At 43.2% G+C, this 17,483-nt stretch overlaps 1 protein-coding gene across 1 annotated transcript; it reads right to left on the reverse strand.

The window, feature by feature from the left end:
* Nucleotides 1-238: 238 nt before the first annotated feature.
* Nucleotides 239-14,607, reverse strand: LOC109923775 (magnesium transporter NIPA2-like). Its single transcript, XM_020523818.2, has 6 exons — nt 14,494-14,607; nt 8,677-8,919; nt 7,355-7,411; nt 3,070-3,160; nt 1,826-1,986; nt 239-1,139 (listed from the first exon to the last, which is right to left on the reverse strand). Exons 1-6 carry the CDS (start codon nt 14,534-14,536, stop codon nt 523-525), a joined length of 1,212 nt encoding a protein of 403 aa, XP_020379407.1. The 5' UTR covers nt 14,537-14,607; the 3' UTR covers nt 239-522.
* Between the last annotated feature and the right edge of the window lie 2,876 nt (nt 14,608-17,483).

Raw genomic sequence — 17,483 nt, forward strand, 5'->3', positions numbered from 1 at the left:
CTCAAAAAACATTTCAAATGCTGCATACTTTTGCACTGGTTGAAAAGGGTGTTAAGCGTAAAACATGAGGGAATTGTTGAGAGATAGTAGGAACTGCAGATGCTGGAGAATCTGAGATAACAAGGTGTAGAGCTGGATGAACACAGCAGGCCAAGCAGCATCAGAGGAGCAGGAAGGCTGACATTTCGGGCCTAGTCCCTTCTTCAGAAATCATTTCTGAAGAAGGGTCTAGGCCCGAAACGTCAGCCTTCCTGCTCCTCTGATGGAATTATTGAGAGTCAGATTTGATTTACATCTGATCAGCTGACTTATATTGTCACCACAATCTGCAGTATAGATTCTAGATTGAATTGAAATCTTGTGGAATGAACTGACCTTTCTGCAGGTCATTGGGCATAACATATTACAGTATGTTCACATGATAAGGCACTGCATCAAAACACCAAATAATTTCATAGTCTGCCTACATCTGGTTGTCATAGTAGCACTTTTTAAAAAAAATTGTCCATGAATCCAAAATCTTCACCCGTAAATTACAAAGACCTTGGGCTTCTCTTCAGTGAATACTGCATTGTCCGTGCTTTCTATAAGGATGTGCTTGTCGTCTAATTTGAGCATTGGAGCGACGCAAACTCCCTCTTGTGCCTTGAGTGTCTTTGGCAAGTTCTTCAGGCTGAAATTTAGGTCTTTAAAGACATGAAGCATGAATACACCAAGGATGATGGTTCCGAAGCCAGTGACAGTACCCACAATATCGATAGCAGACATGCTGTACCACTCTTTGAACAGGATGACTGACGTGGTGATAACTACTGTGGTGAAGAACACATAGTAAATGGGGTAGACCACTGAGGTATTGAAAATGTCAAGGGATTTGTTCAAGTAGTTGACCTGGGTGATGATGGAGGCCAGCAGAGAGAAGATGAGAATCCAGGTTAACGGGTGTTTGTACACCGGGAGATTGGCGAAGTACCCTCGAATGGAAATGTCGATTCCTTTCACAGAGGAAACAGAGAAAGCCCCAATGAGGGAGCAGATGCTAATGTAGACAAGGATGTTGGTGTGTCCATGTCTGGGGGCCGTGTAGAAGATGAGGAAGAGCACTGTGATCAGTAAGAGGCAAGCAAACACCAGGAACCCTGAAGAATAAAACATTCATTGAAATGGATTATTAATCGTGTCCACCCATTGAGAACACCCCACACTGTTCCTGACCTCAACTCTCCCTCCTAACCCCATCTACTGTCCGATTGTAATACTTGGACTTTAAGAAACTGATAAGCCCTTGTTTTAATTGTGCATTCACTGATGGGACTCCTGGGGAATTGAACACCTTCATATCCAAGTGTGGGAGCAGCTGGTTAGCAGGTTAAGGGGCAAGTAAAAAGGTCTACTAGTGTAATGGCTACTTATTGGTTTAATAATCCCAGGAAAGTTAGCTCAAAACCTACCATGGCAGTAGGTTTATGCCAATTTATGAGGATTTATGCCAATTTTATTAAAAGATTCGGAAATTAAAAAGCAGGAATCAGTTAAAGTGACTGTGAAGTTGTTGGACTGTCATAAAACCCCCGGTTCACTAATGTCCCTTTTGGGAAGGAATCCTGCATCTTTACTTGGTCTAGGCCGAAATGTGGCTGATTCTTAACTGCTCTTTGAAGTGGGGCAGCAAACTCAATTTACATTGAAACCTGTTACCAATGGTTTAAAGAGATGTCCCACCACCAGGGGTGAGCGATAAATGCCACCTTTGCTAGCAACATCCACAACTCTGCAGTAATTCTTAAGCAAATGAATTAAGCCCCAACTGGGTTTCCAAACTAACCTGGTTCTTTAAGCTTCAGTGCCATTTCTTCCAGTGTTTTCACCTCCTCCTCTTGAGGTGCATGAATCACCATGATGGTTGACCCTAGGATGCACAGAACACATCCCATCTTCCCCAACAGGTTCAGTCTCTCTTGCAGGAGGTAGGATGACAATACAGCACTGTACACCAGAGTGGGAAGAGAGGGGGAAATAAGGAGAGAAACCAGCAACAGAAAAAGCATTCCAAACATTTTGCTGAAAAAACAAATATCAATGAGTCTAGCCTCAGTGTGGCATGGAGACGAAGGAGGTGGGGTATTAACTGGTGGTATGTGGGAGAATGAGCTGGGGGGCAGAAAGGAAATTATTGATAAGGTTCCTCAACAACAGTTTGATCTATCTGTTGCCACTCTTGTCTCTCTTAGACTAATCTGGGCCAGCACTGAAGGAGTGCCGCCTTACTGAAGGTGTCTCTATGAAGAAGCCTGTTCTACCTGTTCTAGGGTGTAGAAAACAGAAAGATGATAGGATTAGTAACAGGATCTCCCCATTGAAATCAATCTCCATTTAATTTGACTCTCTGAGATGCGGCACAGTGGTCCAGTGGTTAGCACTGCTGGCTCATAGCACGGGGGGCCCAGGTTTGACTCCACTCCTGGCTGACTGTCTGTATGGAATGTGCGTGTTCTACCTGTGTCTGCATGGGTTTCCACCGTGTGCTCCAGTTTCCTCACACATGCAGGCTAGATGGATTAGCCATGGGTAATGTGGGGTTATAGAGATAGGGTGGGGGCTGGGTCTGGGTGGGCATGCCCCTCAGAGGGTTGATGCAGACTCAATGAGCCAAATGGCCTCTTTCTGCACAGTAGGAATGCTATGATTCTATGCACACTTCACCATTTTCTGAGGATATTTACTTCAAAGAATGAGGTAAAATTACTGGTAACATTAGAACTGTTTGTATCATGTGGGTGGTCACTGGAAGGGTTGTCATCTAGAACCTATTCTTCACCCATCTTTAGAAATTTGTCTTGGCTGTGATGGGCTCCACAGTGGACCATCCTGCAACTTTCACAGTCAACTTGTAATGACAGATTTTAACAAAGTAAAATGTTCCAAGGACAATCACAGGACAGTAAACAAACACAGATTGAGACTAGGCCTCATAACGAGCTATTACTCAAGTTGAAAGATGGTGTAATGCAAATGAAAATTCTAAAATGCCAGGATTGCAATGGCACCTGTTGGCTTCATTGGGCATACCTGACCAGGACACTGAGTGCTCCGAGTGGAGTGACAACTGTTGCAGGAGCAAAAGCGTACGCAGCAAAGTTCATCGCTTCTCCAATGCCCACTGGAAGAGACAGAAGACTCAGAATTAGTGTGTTGTCTGATATAAAATATTAATTTATGCAGTGCCATTCTTTTTTATTTTCTTGAAAAAATTGTTCTGAGGATGTGGAGACTCTGGAGTTTATTTCCCAGGTATACCTTGAGAAGGTAATGGTGCTGAATCTTCTTCTAGAGTCCATGTGGCATAAATGCTCCCGCATCACGTTAAGGATGGTGTTCCAGGATTTTGAATAGCAACAGTAAAGGAATAGCAATACATTTGCAGATTGGAGTAGTGTGCAAGATTTGGAGCCGAACTTCCTGATGGTGGTGGCGGTATTCCCTTATGCTTCTACGTGATAACGATCTCAGGCTTTGAGAGGTGCCATCAAAGGAGCCATGGTAAATTGCTGCAATGCATCTTGTTAGATGGTATACACTGCTCTGCAACTGCATGGCAGTGGTGAACAGAAGGATATGCTGGATATCTTAAGCTTTTTGAGTGTTGTTGGACCTACACACATACAGGAAAGCAAGATGTATTCCACTGTACTGTTAGTTTGTGATTTTTTTTTTTCCTTTGTTCATTCACAGGATGAGGGTGTCGCTGGCTAGGCAGCATTTATTGCCCATTCCTAACTGGCCAGAGGGCAGTTTAGAGTCAACCACATTGCTATGGGTCTGGAGTCACATGTAGGCCAGACCAGTTTCCTTCTCTAAAAGACATTAGTGAACCAGATGGGATGTTCCAACAATCTGCAATGGATTCACGGTCGTCATTAGACTCTTAATTCCAGATACTTATTGAATCCAAATTCCACATCTGCCTTGGCAGAATGCAAACCGAGGTCCCCAGAACATTATGTGGGTCTCTGGATTAACAGTCCAGCAATAATACCACTAGGTCAGTGCCTTCCTCCCACTACACATAGTGGAAAGCCTACCTGGAATCAGAAAGTGAGTTACTCGATACAGAATAACCATCCACTGACTTTCTCCAATTAGACAGCATTTTTAAAGATGATTCACTTCAAAATGTAGGGAATTATCTGGTTCAGCATTACATATGCTGGCTGACTATAACAGAGGATACCAGCAGTCGATGATTCCCTTTAGTTACATATCTCCGTAACAAAGGTATTTTAGGGTTTTACTTACTTTATAATCAACAACTTTTGAAATAATAAGACATTTTAAGGAGCCTCACAGGACTGTTATTGAACAATGATGGAGATAAAGTCACGGAAGGGGATGTTAGGATGGATGACCAAGAGCTGAGTCAAACAGCTACATTCTGAGGAGTATCTTAAACGAAATGAAGAGGTTTAGAGAAGAAATTCCAGAGTTTAGGACCAGGGTAACTGAAGGCATGGCTACCAGTTAAATTAAAATCTCAGATACGCAAAATGCCAGAGGAGTACAGAGCTTTTGGAGATTTATGCGAGTTTAAGGGATTAGAGACAGGGAGAGATTGGAAATAAAGGATGAGAATTTTGAAATTAAAACATTGCCAGACCAGTAACCAATGGAGACTGCAGAAACTCTGTTGACGGTTCTAGAGGACTTAGTAAGAGTTAGGATTCAGGCAGCAGTTCTAGATGAACATGTATTTATGTGGGATGGAAGCAGGGAAGCTACCCAGGACAACATTAGAAGTCTAGAAAAAATAAATGCAACACCTCGGCTAGATAACTATCAAACCCCAGAGTTTCTTTTGCTATGGAGCTAGTTACTAATGCCAGACTAGGAAATAAATTATTAAAACTATTCAATAGATCTGGGTTCCAAATGTCGTGATCAAATTTGAAGAAATGAAGAGGCTTGGTTTGTTCATGTTCTCATTGCATTATCTACAGACTCTGGCACCCAACAACTCTGCCGCTGAACTGAAACTGACTTCTTTCAACTTGCTCATGTTAGACTTGCTTTGGTTTTAATAATACTTGAGAATATTACTTCAAACAATTTAATCTTTTTTTTCCAGCCACAAGATCTATGTCATGTTAAATGATGCCCAAACCAACAGCATAAGCACCACCATTTTAAATCATCCATTCAAACAGATCAGCCATGATCTCACCAAACGGCAGAGAAGGCTCCAGGGGCTGATGGGCCTCCTCCTGTTCCAATATAAACTTTATTTGATTCCTTTTATTCATGATATTCCTGGCCCTTCCCTGTTCTGCCCGCCAGTCAAAAAAGGTTTCAGTTTACACATAGGACACATCATGATTCGTCTTCAGGGTCCCACCAGCATATAAAATAAGCCAATGAGGGTAACAATAAGATTAGCCATCACCACAGAAGTGAAACACAGTCATAGTGAATTTGTAGAGTTAATGGATGATGGCTTTATAACTTTGTAAAAGAGCCAACAGGAGTGATTACAAGCAATAAGGCCACGAATCACCAACTCCAAGGTGGGTGAAGCTTTCAGGCTTTGATCAGGAGGGCAACAGATTGCAAAAGTTGGCAAGGTTATTAAAAACCCAAGCAAGACTGCTAAATTTCTTTTTAAAATCAGACCAACTCTATGCACTTGAGAAACTTTGTCAGAGTGACCTTGTCAGCTGTGAGTACAGCCAGGAGAGCTCAAGAGCTATTCTGTTCCTTTATGGAGGAGATTCCAAATGCAACAGGACAACATGCACCCATGCAAAGCTAAGGCAACCAGCTTCAGGACTGCTCCCTGGTTGAACATACTGCAAAGCAACTCCAAAGAACAAAAATGACTTTTCAGAAAATGATACAGCACAAGAAGGAGCCATTCAGTCCATTTTGCCTTTGCTGGATTAAGACCATGAAGGAAAATGGCACAGAAATTACAGTGAAGTGTAAAGTTGGGGGAAGTGTCTGGAAAGAAAATTGTACAAAGCAAGAGAAAATAAGTACAATAATGTTATATTAAAAGATAGCCAAAAATGAAAGATGATATAAGGTCACTGAAAGTGTGATTCAAGTGAGGGTAGGCCACCTAATGCTATTCAGGCTGCGAAAGTGCAAATGAGTTCTTTTGCCTCAATTTTAACTTTAGATGATACAGAAAAGACAATTAAAGTGGAAATGAAAAGAGAGGGTCTTGTGGAGGTGAATTGCAGCAGGTTTTGCATTGTGACCCCAGTGTGATTGCTAAACAAATGGAGGCGAATAAATCACAAGTGTTGAACGGGATTCAATCAAAAATCTTTAAGGAAATCATCATAGAATCTTATAGTATAGAAGGAGACTATTTGAACCATTGTACTGTACTGAATCTTTGTAAGACCTCTGCAATTACTCCCTTTATCCTGCCATTTCTTCTTTGAAAATGACTATTATCTGCTTCCACTAATCAAAGGCAGTTCCATCTATTTAATAAACACTTGCTACATAATTTATTTTTCACACATGTTGCTTCTGGCATTTTGGTTTAATTCCTGCATCTTAAACAGCCTAACTTTAATTTTAAGATGAATCTCCTTTCCTTATCTTGATAATCTTTCTCTACACAGCCCCTCCTCCTCCCCCCCACCCCCGCATCCCCTGTACCACGTCCTTATTGTCTGCAGGTTATGAGGGTTGCTAGCCATAATTATGGGGTAAGGTGCGGCAGGACTTAACTCAGTCGGTACAGTGTCTGACCCCACATTGTTGGTATTATTCTGCACCGCACTCCCGTTATCCATCTAACCCAATCTGCCCTTTCCTCTCTATCTAGCATATTAAATCCTCATCATGTTTTTTTTTAAAAATTGGTAGATCGTCCTCAATCTGCTAAAATCGAGGGAATACAAACCAAGAAACAGGCTAGAGAGCCCAAATAGTGAATATGCTTTCTACAAGCCTCCAAATGCTCTTTCCATCCTTTCTCAAATGTAAACAAATTCTTCCTAATGTTTCATTTAATTTGTTAATGACCTTCCTTTCTGGACTTATCCATAAGTGGGAACAGTTACTTGCACATTGATCTTATTGTTTCCCTTCAGAGTTTTAAATTTATTGTATCCCATCTCCTTTCAACTCAAATTAAACCATGAAGATATTTTTAAAAATATATATTTTATGCATGTTTGCATTTGAACAAAAGTACCTAAGAATCAGTGGAATAATAAATCAACCAGTTCTCTAAGCTTCCTAATTATGTACCGGACATGTTGTTCACCAACAGAAAATGCCTTCTCTTATTTCAGCAAACACCAATAGCAGCATTAAACTGTTCTCCAGATCTGTTACTTACTTGTTAGAAGGCCAGCCCACCACATCCAATCCTTCAGGTAACCGTGGCCACCATCCCCTGGAAAAGACAACAAGAAGGTCAAACACAAAGTCAACTTTGTTTACATAACTCCAGATCATGCAAATCACAAAAATGTAATCTAGTGGGAGCCTCATTTTGATCAAGGGATGTTTGAGATTCTGCCAATATTTATCCCTAAATTAACATCACAAAAATAGCAGCTCTGGTCGTATGGCTGTTTGTGGGAAATTATGTTCCACAAATTGGATCCAACAATCCCCAATATTACAGTACTGCCTACGCTTCATTGGATGTAAAGCACTTTGGATTGGTCTGAGGCAGTGGAAAATGTTACGTGACTGCAAGTTCATCTTTTGTTTGGGGAAAAAAATAGAACTGCCAAGGGTTTGCCAAAATAAGCCAGTTCTATGCTGAATCTTCGACGCACTCACTAGATTCTGGAATTTCCAGCAATTACAGAATATCTCCAGAGATTGTCCCCACGATGCACCACACTGACTGAAGGGGCCCCGTTGCCATGGAGGGCCGCACTGACTGAAGGGGCTCATCTACAGGCAGCATCACACTGACCAAAGGGTAAGACTTTAGAGCAGACACTGGCACAATTTACCAAGTGCTGTAATATAGAAGAGCAGTGGAGCTCTCCCTGGTGCTCAGGGCTAATAAGGAACCCTCAATTAAAATTATTTGCAAATGATCTGGTCATTATTAAATTGGCTGTAACATTTTCTGTTTTACCACAGTAACTACGCTTCAAAAGTACAAACTTTATTTGGCACAAAACGCTTTGGAACATCCTGACAGATTAGTGACCAGTTCTGTACGAGTATATGGTCTCGCTTTTCTGATTTCAACAAGAGAAGCCAGTTCAACTGCTGCCTCACAGCACCAGGGACCTGGGTTCGATTCCAGCCTCGGGCGACTGTCTGTGTGGAGTTTGCACATTCTCCCCATGTCTGCGTGGGTTTCCTCCGGGTGCTCCGGTTTCCTCCCACAGTCCAAAGATGTGCAGGTTAGGTGGTTTGGCAGCGCTAAATTGCCCATAGTGTTCAGGAATGTGTAGATTAGGTGGGTTATAGTAGAGGTATGGGTCTGGGTGGGATGCTCCGAGGGTCGGTGTGGACTTGTTGGGCCGAAGGGCCTGTTTCCACGCTGTAGGGATTCTACGATGACGTCGTACATGGATCTTTCAATGGTCAATTGACGGAGCAATCATCCCATTAACCAAAATAATAGGAGCTTCCTCCAGCCGTCCAGAATGGAGGAGGGATACAGGGTGGGAACAGCAACAAACCCCTTACCTGCTCTGGTGCTACCTACTTCAGCCAATCGCAGCAGCCCTTTCTTCTTTAGAATGACACTGTTGCCGATGAGGCAGCTGGAGAAAATGGCCAAGACCAGGCCAATGTAAAAATCAAGTGAACTCCCTGCTGGATCCAGTGCCAGAGATGCATTCAGGGAAGAGCTTGCTAGATCCTTTACATGGACAATCTGACACAAGGCCTCACAGGAAGTCGAAGGGCACACTAATGTCACGTACGATCCTGTGGAGAGAACAGAAGGTTTTTGAAAAAGTACAAATCTTACCTCAGCTCTTATGGGTTTTGCTGACACAGTCTGGGGCACCTCTTACTTCTGTGGCTTCCATTCCTTTGTGTTCCAGTCCCCCAGGCATAAAGGCCAGCATTTAATGGGGATTTTTGATCATTATCTGTACCTGCTCATGTCCTTTTAATAAGCTGTTGCCAAGACCACCCAACCCCCACTTTAGGCTTTTCGGATTATCACTCCCTACTTCTAGCTTTTTTTCACTTTCCGCAATGCCATGTGTACGTTAGATGCCTCATTTCATGCAACAGGGGCCAACCTTCAAAAATTGGCTTCATTGACTGTAAAGCCCTTTGGGATGTCACAGGGACAAGAATCATAGAATCATTCAGTACAGGCCCACCAAAACAACGCCAAATCTACTCTAGTCCCATTATCCAGCACTATGCCCATAGTCTTGAATGTTAAGACATCTCAAATACTCATCCAAGTACTTTTTAAAGGTTCTCAACTACTCTCCTAGGCAGTGCATTCCAGACCCCTACCACTTTGTGTCTTTCCTCAACTCCCCTCTAAACCTCCTGCCTGTCACTTTAAAATATATCCCCCTGTTACTGACCCTTCAACTTAGGAGAATAGTTTCTTTCTACCCACGTTGTCCATGCCCCTAATAATCTTATATACATTTACCAAGTCTCTGCTCCAACCATCTCTGCTCCAATGAAGACAAACTGAGCTTATATAACAAGGTGTAGAGCTGGATGAACACAGCAGGCCAAGCAGCATCAGAGGAGCAGGAAGGCTGACGTTTCAGGCCTAAACCCTTCTTCTTCAACAACCTGAGCTTATCCTGCCTCTCTTCAAAGCTAAGGTGTTCCATCCCAGACAACACTCTAGTGAATCTCCTCTGCACCTGCTCCAATGCAACCACATCCTACCTATTATGTGGTGACCAGAACTCCACAGAGTACTCCAACAACAGGGAGGCAATGGCCTTAGTGGTATTAATAGACTATTAATCTAGAGACCCGGTAATGTTCTGCGCTCCAGGTACAAATCCCACAATGGCAGATGGTGGAAGCTGGATTCAATAAAGAAATCTGGAATTAAGAGCCCAGTGATAATCCATGAAAAATTGTTGCTGACTGTTGGGAAATAAACAACATCTGGTTCACTAATGTCCTTCACAGAAGGAAATCCGCCATCCTTATTTGGTCTGGCTCCATGTGACTCTGGACCACACTGCAATGTGGTTGACTCTTCACTGCCCTCTGGGCAATTAGGGATGGGTAATAAATGCTGGCCTGGCCAGTGACACCCACATCCCATAAATGAATTTTTTAAAAGCTGTGGCCTAAGCAAAGTTTTGTACAGATTCAACATTACCTCCCTTATAATTAATAATGAAAAGCATTTAACGAATATAAGGTTTTCTTTTCCACAATTCATTATTCAATAAACCAAGGAGGAAGAGGCTGCCAAAGTCATATAAAGGACAACATAATTGAGACAATGAATGGGCTAGAATTCAATAAAGTGTATGCACCAGAGGCTGGCTGTGTCCGAAGTTGATAAGTTACCAAGAGGGGATGGGGTACATCTGAGTATGATGAGGGAAGCCAGACTGGAAATAGTGGAGGTGCCCACCTTAACTTTCCAACCCTCCTTAAATATAAGTGTAGTGCTAGAGGTTTGGATCCCTGATGTGGAGGTGGTGGTCTTGGACTGGGGTGGACAAGGTCAGAAATCACACGACACCCGGTTATAGTCCAACAGGTTTATTTGAAAACACAAGCTTTCGGAGCCTCACTCCTTCTTCGTGAGACGTGACATTTTAGGTCAGACAATACATGTTAGGTTTGAGGCGTTGTTTAGAATCTGTTTGTATTTTGGTTTGGAGGAATGCCACATTAACTGACTGTCTATAAATGGTGTGCTTTTTGAGCAAAAGAGAATGTATCTGCAAATACTAATTCACTCCATAGATTCACGTGTGTGTGTGTGTGTGTGTGTGGAAGAGGGAGACAGAGAGTGTGTGTGTGAGGGAGAGTGACCTAAAATGTCACGTCTTCTTTACATTGATAACACCTTTAGTTCTCTCAGGGCAATGACTTGAAAGGAATTTGGGGATTTACATATACATATTAATCAATTAAAACCTTCTAACTGATTCAAGATTTAACAGCATCTTAGGTTTATTTAATACATTCTCATCAGTGGTGTGATTCTTTGATTTTTTACTTATAAACTCTGTGTCTGATACCACCTCACTAACACCTGAAGGAGGAGCGAGGCTCTGAAAGCTTGTGTTTTCAAATAAACTTGTTGGACTATAACCTGGTATCATGCGATTCCTGAGGTTTGGAGAACTGAAAACATTATGGCCTTGTTAAAAAAAAGATACACCCAGCAACTATAGCGTGGTTGATTTAACCACTACTTTTAGAAATGGTGAGAAATTAACAATCATAAGGACATGGATGCATTAATTAGAAAAAGCCAGCAGAGATATGTGTGAAGAACCCCATTATTATAATAGCTAACATCCATAGTCTTAATGATTTATTATTGAACCAGACCACTGCATCTAACCTATCGATGTCTCTTTACAATGTTCTGCTTCCGTGTCTAAATACTATTTACATTAAACTAGGAACAGTTCGTTTTAAAGTGTGAGCTGTTTGCATTAAACCAGCAGTTCACCTTAAACCAACAGCAGTATTGATCTACTGAATGAAGATGATTAAACAAGGACAATACAGCACTTAAAGGAGGCAATTCCATTCATCATGCCTCCTGACCTCAAACATTACCCCTATCATATATCTGCTGACTAACAGCAACCTATGAACAGGCTGAAACTATCCATGCTACACCTCACTTACTCACCGCATGATGACCTGTTTGAACTACCTACTGAGATAACAAGGTGCAGAGCTGGATGAACACAGCAGGCCAAGCAGCATCAGAGGAGCAGGAAGGCTGACGTTTCGGGCCTAGACCCTTCTGTGTTCATCCAGCTCTGCACCTTTTATCTCAGATTCTCCAGCATCTGCAGTTCCTGCTATCTCTCGACCTACCTACTGACTCACTTTCAACATTTATAGTGCTAGGCTCAAAATAGATATCTCCAAACCAGATCACTGAGGGTTAATTGAGCAATGAGCAACTGAAGTGGAAAAGTACATGAGAAACAGCCGTAATGCAAAAACAGCAGTTAGAGACCTTGAGGGTTGGCAGGAACCATTGACTTGTGCAGTCTACATGGGCCCACGTATTTTCGAGGTCTGTAAAAGTACTGAAAGTACTATGAAATGGTGACACAGTGCACAACCAGATTATTAATAATATCTGGAACTCTGTCCCACTCGTTGGACTTTCTCCATTGGGTCAGGTTTGTTAGACCAGGCCGTGGACTTTCACCGTCGGGCTGGGTTCAAGACGCGGTCCATGGAAACTGAGATAGAGCTCCAAGTGTCAGCTGTCACCCAGAAGTCCCCAACAGACAGAAGGCAGTGAGTCTCACTTGTTGAATATGTCTCAATAAGTTCAAACTAAGACAGTGCCTCATTAGTTTGCATGTATCTATAGTAGATTAAGCTAATAAATTTGCTTTTTCTCAAAACACACATGTCTTTTTGTATTCTTCTTGATGAGAATCTATTTAGGCACATTCAGCCTAACAATATAGCACTGTTAATGGAACAACATTTCTGAGCAAGATCCACCAGGAGACATCCTTTTGATCAGAGTGGGAAACACAGGAAATCGCTAACAAATTCCATCTGCCAAATAGCAGGCTTTGAATGATCACAGCAAGAGTGGTCCTTGCAATAGGTTCAGGAGAGTCAGGGCCCCTGCACAGCTGGATGGACCCCAGCTCCACCACTGGGCTCTGAGTGCAAATCTCTTACGCACTTGTGGAGAGATAAAAATGATGCTGCACATCATAAAGGACTGTCCCCTCTACAGACAAAGTGGCAGACTATTCACCTTAAACTCAGCAAATAATCAGGTTATTGCTTGGCTTTGTGGATTTGCATTTGCTAAACTATGATTTAGCATTTTGCCAAAAGTTACCATTTTGCTTTTTTGTCCACAAAGTTTTATGTTTCAAATATTTATATAATACCATTTTGAAACTGATTATTGTATCATTCCCCTCCTTCAGGTCACACAATCCACACCAACTCACATTATAATTTATTCTCCTCCCATGCCCCATGGCAGTTTTGACACTCATCTGAAATTGGTCTCTCCTGGTTACTGACCCTGGTGCCAATGGGGGCAGTTTCTCTTCATTTACCTCGAAACCCTCTGAGCTTTTGAACATCTCCAATCAAATCAAATAATCAACTTGACTCTGTTTTGAGGAGATTAATCCCAGCATCTCTACGAAAGGGACGTCCTTCCCATTCTACTGAATCCCTCCTGTAGCTTCTAAAATCTTGACAACTTCCCTAAAAAGTGTAGCGCCCAGAACTGATCTCAACAGTCCTGATCACCTCCCTCCTTACTGCTTCCTGGTGGAAACTCTCCCTGGTCTCAAGAGTGAAAAGTTTCTCCTGATCAGGAGAGTTCGATCCAGCCAGTTAGTGAATTCTAAACTCTCTTCATATGACACTGTGGCTGGAGTGTGGCTTTCAATTATGTACTTTGCATCCTCACCATACCCCGCTGACTGAATCCTTCCCCAGCTTTGCCCTTCACCCTCTTCCCACCCAACCAATGCTCTACCCTAGCTCCCCTTTAAGCAGTTAGTTCCTAAGTTGTGATAAGATTGTTCGAGACCCCCGAGCGATCGTCTCAAACAGCTTAATAATGTGTTGGTCAAAGGCATGTCCCAGTGCATTTCGATGCTACAAAATATGCGGTGAACAGAAGTCTGGGAGAGCCAACAAGAACCATTAGGACGAGAGTAGGAGATAACAAGGTGTAGAGCTGGATGAACACAGCAGACCAAGCAGCATCAGAGGAGCAGGAAGGCTGATGTTTCGGGCCTAGACCCTTCTTCAGAAAAAGAGAGTAGACTGTGATAGCTTAACCCTACAACTTGATCTGCCCAGATTCGGAATTGATTTATTATTGTCACATGTACGAAGTTTTTTTTCTTCAAAAACCTACTTTATTCATTTAAAAAAGTGTGTATATACATTGTCACAAATGCAGCTCGGTTCCGTACAGTAGCATTCCAAGTAAACAAACATTTGGATTTGACTCTGACCCAACAAACCGAAGGCATCTCTTACACATACAAAACTATATTCACAGTCTGACGAAGGGTCATCGGACCCGAAACGTTAACTCTGTTTTTCCCTTCACTGATGCTGCCAGACCTGCTGGGCTTTTCCAACAACTTCTGTTTTTGTGCCTGATTCACTGCATCCGCAGTTCTTTCGGTTTTTATTTACTATATTTACATGTATTGGGGTACTAAGAGGGTGCGATAACTGAACGGACCCCCATTTACAGAAATACAGTGGAATCGGGTCCCCCTCTAACACTCAGTTAGCTCTTTCTAACCCTGACCTATCTGGTAAACTTTAGAGAAAGTTGCATGCTGTACTCACCCTTGGAGCAGTTGTGTTCTGCCATCACAGTAGCTTCTTGCATTGTCTAAAACCTTCGCGCAGCTTCTCATTAGAACAGGAGCACAGCAGCTATATCCTCTGTGTGTGTGTGTCTCCCTCTCTGAACGCTGCAATGTGAACTGAGTTTCGCCCCAGCACCTGCTTGAAGCACCTCCCCTCTGCTGATGCTCCACCAGTTACCAGCCTCCTTCAAGCAATGCCTGACACAAGGCACAGCGTCAAATTTCTTTAAACTAGTTCTGCAACTAGCTGCTTCGGCATTTTTTGTTTGGGTGGGGGTAGGGGGAGATAAGAATGAGACACAAGGGAGAAAACAAACTGGAGGTTTTGTTCTGAAGTTGGCATTTCTACTCCAACCTGGTGAAATTTGAAAAAAAAAAATTTCATTAAAACTGATTCTAAAAGCATGGGCTACGTTTCCAGTAGGTGAAGGGGTCAGCATGGGTAGGAGATTAAACGTAAAATTACAGGTATCAAAAGAACAAGGGTGCTGGCCAGTTTATTTGTTTTTCTTCGCTGAGCGGGTTGTGATGGCGAATACACTGCCTGAAAGGGCGGTGCGAGCAACAGTAATTTCCAGACGAGGTTTTGATACTAGAATAGGAGAAGTTTGGACTTAATGCGGACAGAACTAGCGATGGATAGCTCTTTCCAAAGGCTGGCCCACGCAGAATACGCTGTATCATTGTGAACATTCTATAATATAGCAAAGAGTTTAGGCGGGGTGGGTGGGGGGAGGAGGACATCAGGGAGAATCGAGAGGCTGAAACATCCACTCCCAGCATTCATGGGTGAGGCAGAAACTGTGTCAATATTTGAGATTAGATTGGAGAGGTGAGTGAAGGTAATTGGCAACAGACACTCCCTGACCCAGCTGGCCAAGTGTCAATCAGCGTGCACCTCACCAGCACCTCTAATAACCCATCCATTAGGGGGTTCACTGAGGAAGGGTCACTGGACCAGAAACATTAACTCCGTTTTTTCCTTCACAGATGCTGCCAGATCTGCTGGGCTTTTCCAGCAACTTCTGTTTTTGTTCCTGATTTACAGCATCCGCAGTTCTTTCAGTTTTTATTTAACCCACCCATTAGCCCTGATCTGGATAAATAGTCATTTTCTCCAGCTAAATATTGCAAGATGCAATAAGCAGGAGTGGAGCTCCTGATGGGAGTTTGCATGCTCCAACCACCTTTCTTCTTCGTTCTTTTGTTGCTTTTGTAATTTCTTTCTTTTAGTTCTTTAGGTTTTCTTCTTTCGCTACTTACTTTTGGATGGAGCTCGGTCGTGGAGGCAGCGGCCGGGGGACTTTGGCGGTCAGCCACGAGATGGCTGGTGTGCCCAGGCTCTGGTAGTTGGCGGTGTTGTGCCTTCATCGATATCCGGAGCGGAAACCAAAGCAGGATTCCGCAGCAAAGCAGCTAACGCTGCAATGGATGGCAGCAGCGGCTGGGGCACAGCGTGAACTCGGATGGTGGCAGTGGTGAGGCAGTGGTGGGTTGCGAAGGATGACGGCAGCGGCAAAGCAATGGTCTGGGCCGAAGTCTTGTGAGGGGCGGTGAAGCCTGGTGTACGCAATGGAGGTCAGCAGTGGCAAAGCTGTCTGGGGAGCACAGGCATGTAATTAGTCCAGTGTGTTTTGCAATGAAGATGCCATACCCATGACATGCAGGACCAACGTAGTTTACAAATTACCATGCAAGGACTGCAACAAACATTACATCGGCCAGACCAGAAGGAAACTAGCCATCAGGATGCACTAACACCAGCTAGTAGCAAAATGACACAAAGAACTTTCCCTCAGCTCAGTGCAATCGGACAATGAAGGCCAACAATTTAACTGGGACCATCCTAGCTCAAGCCAACCACTAACACACACAGGAATTCCTAGAGGCCTAGTTTTCGACCCATAATGTAATTAACAAACATGTGGGATTAGACCCCGTATACAAACCTATGCAGAACAGAACCGGAAATGACGCAACCCAACTTAACAGACTGGATCATATAAATACCAAGTGCAGTAGAACAACATCGCTTCATCAGAGGCCTCACTGATGATGTTACCCAGCATGGTGACGAAACGTCTGTACGATAACCTACCACCAGGCAGATAACCCACTCTGTTGTTCAACCTCAATCTGTGAAAACGTGCATTGATATGACATCATTGGGATATTATAACTTGCATTGCAACTGGAGAAGTGTGACATACAAGGCTATGGGTCAAGTGCTGGACAATGGGATTCGAATAGTTAGATGGTTGTTTTTGGCCATGCACACACAATGGACCAAGGGGCTTTTTCTCTGCGGTGTTGTTCTCTATGTCACTGTCATTTTATCAGCACATAAACAGTAAGATCCCTGTGTTGCAGGCAACGGGTCAGTTACCTGTTGTTTTTTCTAGTTGAGTGATAATTATTGGCCACCAGGGAGAAATGCCCGGTTTTTCCTCCAGCACTGCAGGTGTGTCTTTCCCATTTACCTAACAGGATCAGGACATGCTTTAGTGTTTTATTTGAAAGATTCTGAGTGCAGCACTCCCTTAGTACTGTCTCTCCACAATGCAGCACGCACACACAGAGTATCTCCCCTCTGACACTGCAGCCGTCCCTCAGTACTGACCCTCTGACAGTGCAGCACTTCCACACTATTGCCCCTTAATTAGTGTGGCTCTCCTTCAGTATCTCCCTTTCAACATCATTCCATTTGTACTGCCCATCAACTGCACAGCATTTCCTTTTTACTGACTCGCTGACAATGCAGCCCTTCCTCTGTACTCAACTCTCTGACAGTGCTCAATTCCTTCCGTACTGACCCCGACAGAGCAGCACTCCTTCAGCACTGCACTGGAGTTCCGGTCTAGATTTTATACTTATCTCTGGAATGAATCTTGAGCCCAAAAATATCTGACTGGGAAGTCAGGGATGGAGTGTGTGGTGCCTAATGAGCAAGAACTTCCCGTGTTAGGT

Source organism: Rhincodon typus, chromosome 12, assembly GCF_021869965.1.
Source record: "Rhincodon typus isolate 14 chromosome 12, sRhiTyp1.1, whole genome shotgun sequence".
Lineage (NCBI taxonomy): Eukaryota > Metazoa > Chordata > Chondrichthyes > Orectolobiformes > Rhincodontidae > Rhincodon > Rhincodon typus.